Source organism: Ipomoea triloba, chromosome 10, assembly GCF_003576645.1.
Source record: "Ipomoea triloba cultivar NCNSP0323 chromosome 10, ASM357664v1".
In the NCBI taxonomy this organism is placed as follows: Eukaryota; Viridiplantae; Streptophyta; class Magnoliopsida; order Solanales; family Convolvulaceae; genus Ipomoea; species Ipomoea triloba.
This window is the reverse complement of record NC_044925.1, coordinates 1,830,336-1,831,859: the sequence shown is the minus strand read 5'-3', so window position 1 is coordinate 1,831,859 and position 1,524 is coordinate 1,830,336. Positions and strand designations below refer to the sequence as shown.

Sequence of the window (1,524 nt, the reverse complement as noted above, 5' to 3'; positions counted from 1 at the left end):
ACAGATGCACCTGTCATTTTCTTGAACAAGGTTCCGTCTACATAAGTTTCGCCATTCTCCAGATAACCATGTTCGCCCATCAGACCATGTCTTTACATATGTGTTCCAATTTTTACCTTTCTCATCACGCAGGATCACATTTGCAGGCAATTCAATATTGTGATCCCGGATGACTTCAAACGGTATATACTGCAAATCACAATCACGTAAGTAATTGGGAAACAATTCAAGATCGACATATCAACAAACTTAATTAACAATGAATAATGCATGCATGCATGCCTAGAATATATAATTACCAGTTCACCGGGTCTTCTTGGCCTGATTTTGGTCACGAAATAAAGATTTTAGGTTGAGTAAAACGTCCTGAGCTGAAAAGCTCGACTCCAAAATGATCGCGGACATCCTTCTTTTTTTCAACACTGCCATCTTTTTTATCTTCACTAGCATCCATTTTTTCTGCACTAACATCACTTTCTTCTTCACTAACATCCCTTTTCTTCTTTGCCGTAGCATTCTTTTTCCCTCTTTTGGGACTAGCATTCCTTTTCTTCATGGTAGCAGCTCTCTTGAATCCACCTAAATTAATAAAAATCTGTGAACTGAAAAGCATACGACAAAGTGAAAATTACAAAGAAAATCAAGAGAAACTAACTTACCTTCAGTAGTAATGCATCTTTTTCCCTTGGAAGGTGACATATGATGTTGAAAACCAATAACATCATTTTTCTCCTCTTCTGCATCCATCTCATCCTCGTCTTTCTTAACTTGAGTGACCATATTGAATTCAAACTCCACCCAAAAAGTGTTATCTTGACAATTAACATCACCATCATTATTATTTTTCAATCCCTTCACTCGAGCTTCTTTACCGTCAACTATTATCTTTTCACAACCGGATGAGTCAAGTACGATGAAGTCAAACATAGCAGGATGGTCATAGATAAAAATCAATTGATCTCCATTGAAGAACGAGTTATCCTCTACGAATTTTGCCCAACCATACTTGAAAAAACAATCATCTTCAGTTTCTGTTATTTCTATGTTCCAAACTTTTTGCATACGATTCCTGAGTATAACCTTGCGCGAATATCTTCTCTCAGGCTCCATGTATAATTTCGGAATTTCCTTTTAGAAGAAACAGGTTAAATTTGTTAAGTTGATGAAAACACACAATTATTTTCAATATTAGGAGTGTAAGGTTTAGGCTTAGGCAACAATTAAACACATAAAAAGCTAGGCTAATGCAATTTCCGTCAAAAACCAAAAAAGGGTTGAGTGTGTGCAAAGTTTGCACACAAAAACACTTGTGCAAGCTAAAACCCTTCATGAGACCCTGATTAGACTAAGTAGGAAGCGAACTCATACATAAGCACTGCATTAGTTTGTCTTAAAATTACAATCTTAGTCAGGAGCAAAACATTGTCTATCATTAATTATTAAAATAAAAGAGATTTTTATCATTCACATTATATATATATATATATATATATATATATATATATATATATATATATATATATA

General features: G+C 34.4%; 1 protein-coding gene across 1 annotated transcript; it reads right to left on the bottom strand.

Moving 5' to 3' along the window:
* Positions 1-331: 331 nt before the first annotated feature.
* On the bottom strand, positions 332-1,110 carry LOC116032283 (B3 domain-containing protein At4g34400-like). Its single transcript, XM_031274778.1, has 2 exons — positions 660-1,110; positions 332-579 (listed from the first exon to the last, which is right to left on the bottom strand). Exons 1-2 carry the CDS (start codon positions 1,108-1,110, stop codon positions 332-334), a joined length of 699 nt encoding a protein of 232 aa, XP_031130638.1.
* Between the last annotated feature and the right edge of the window lie 414 nt (positions 1,111-1,524).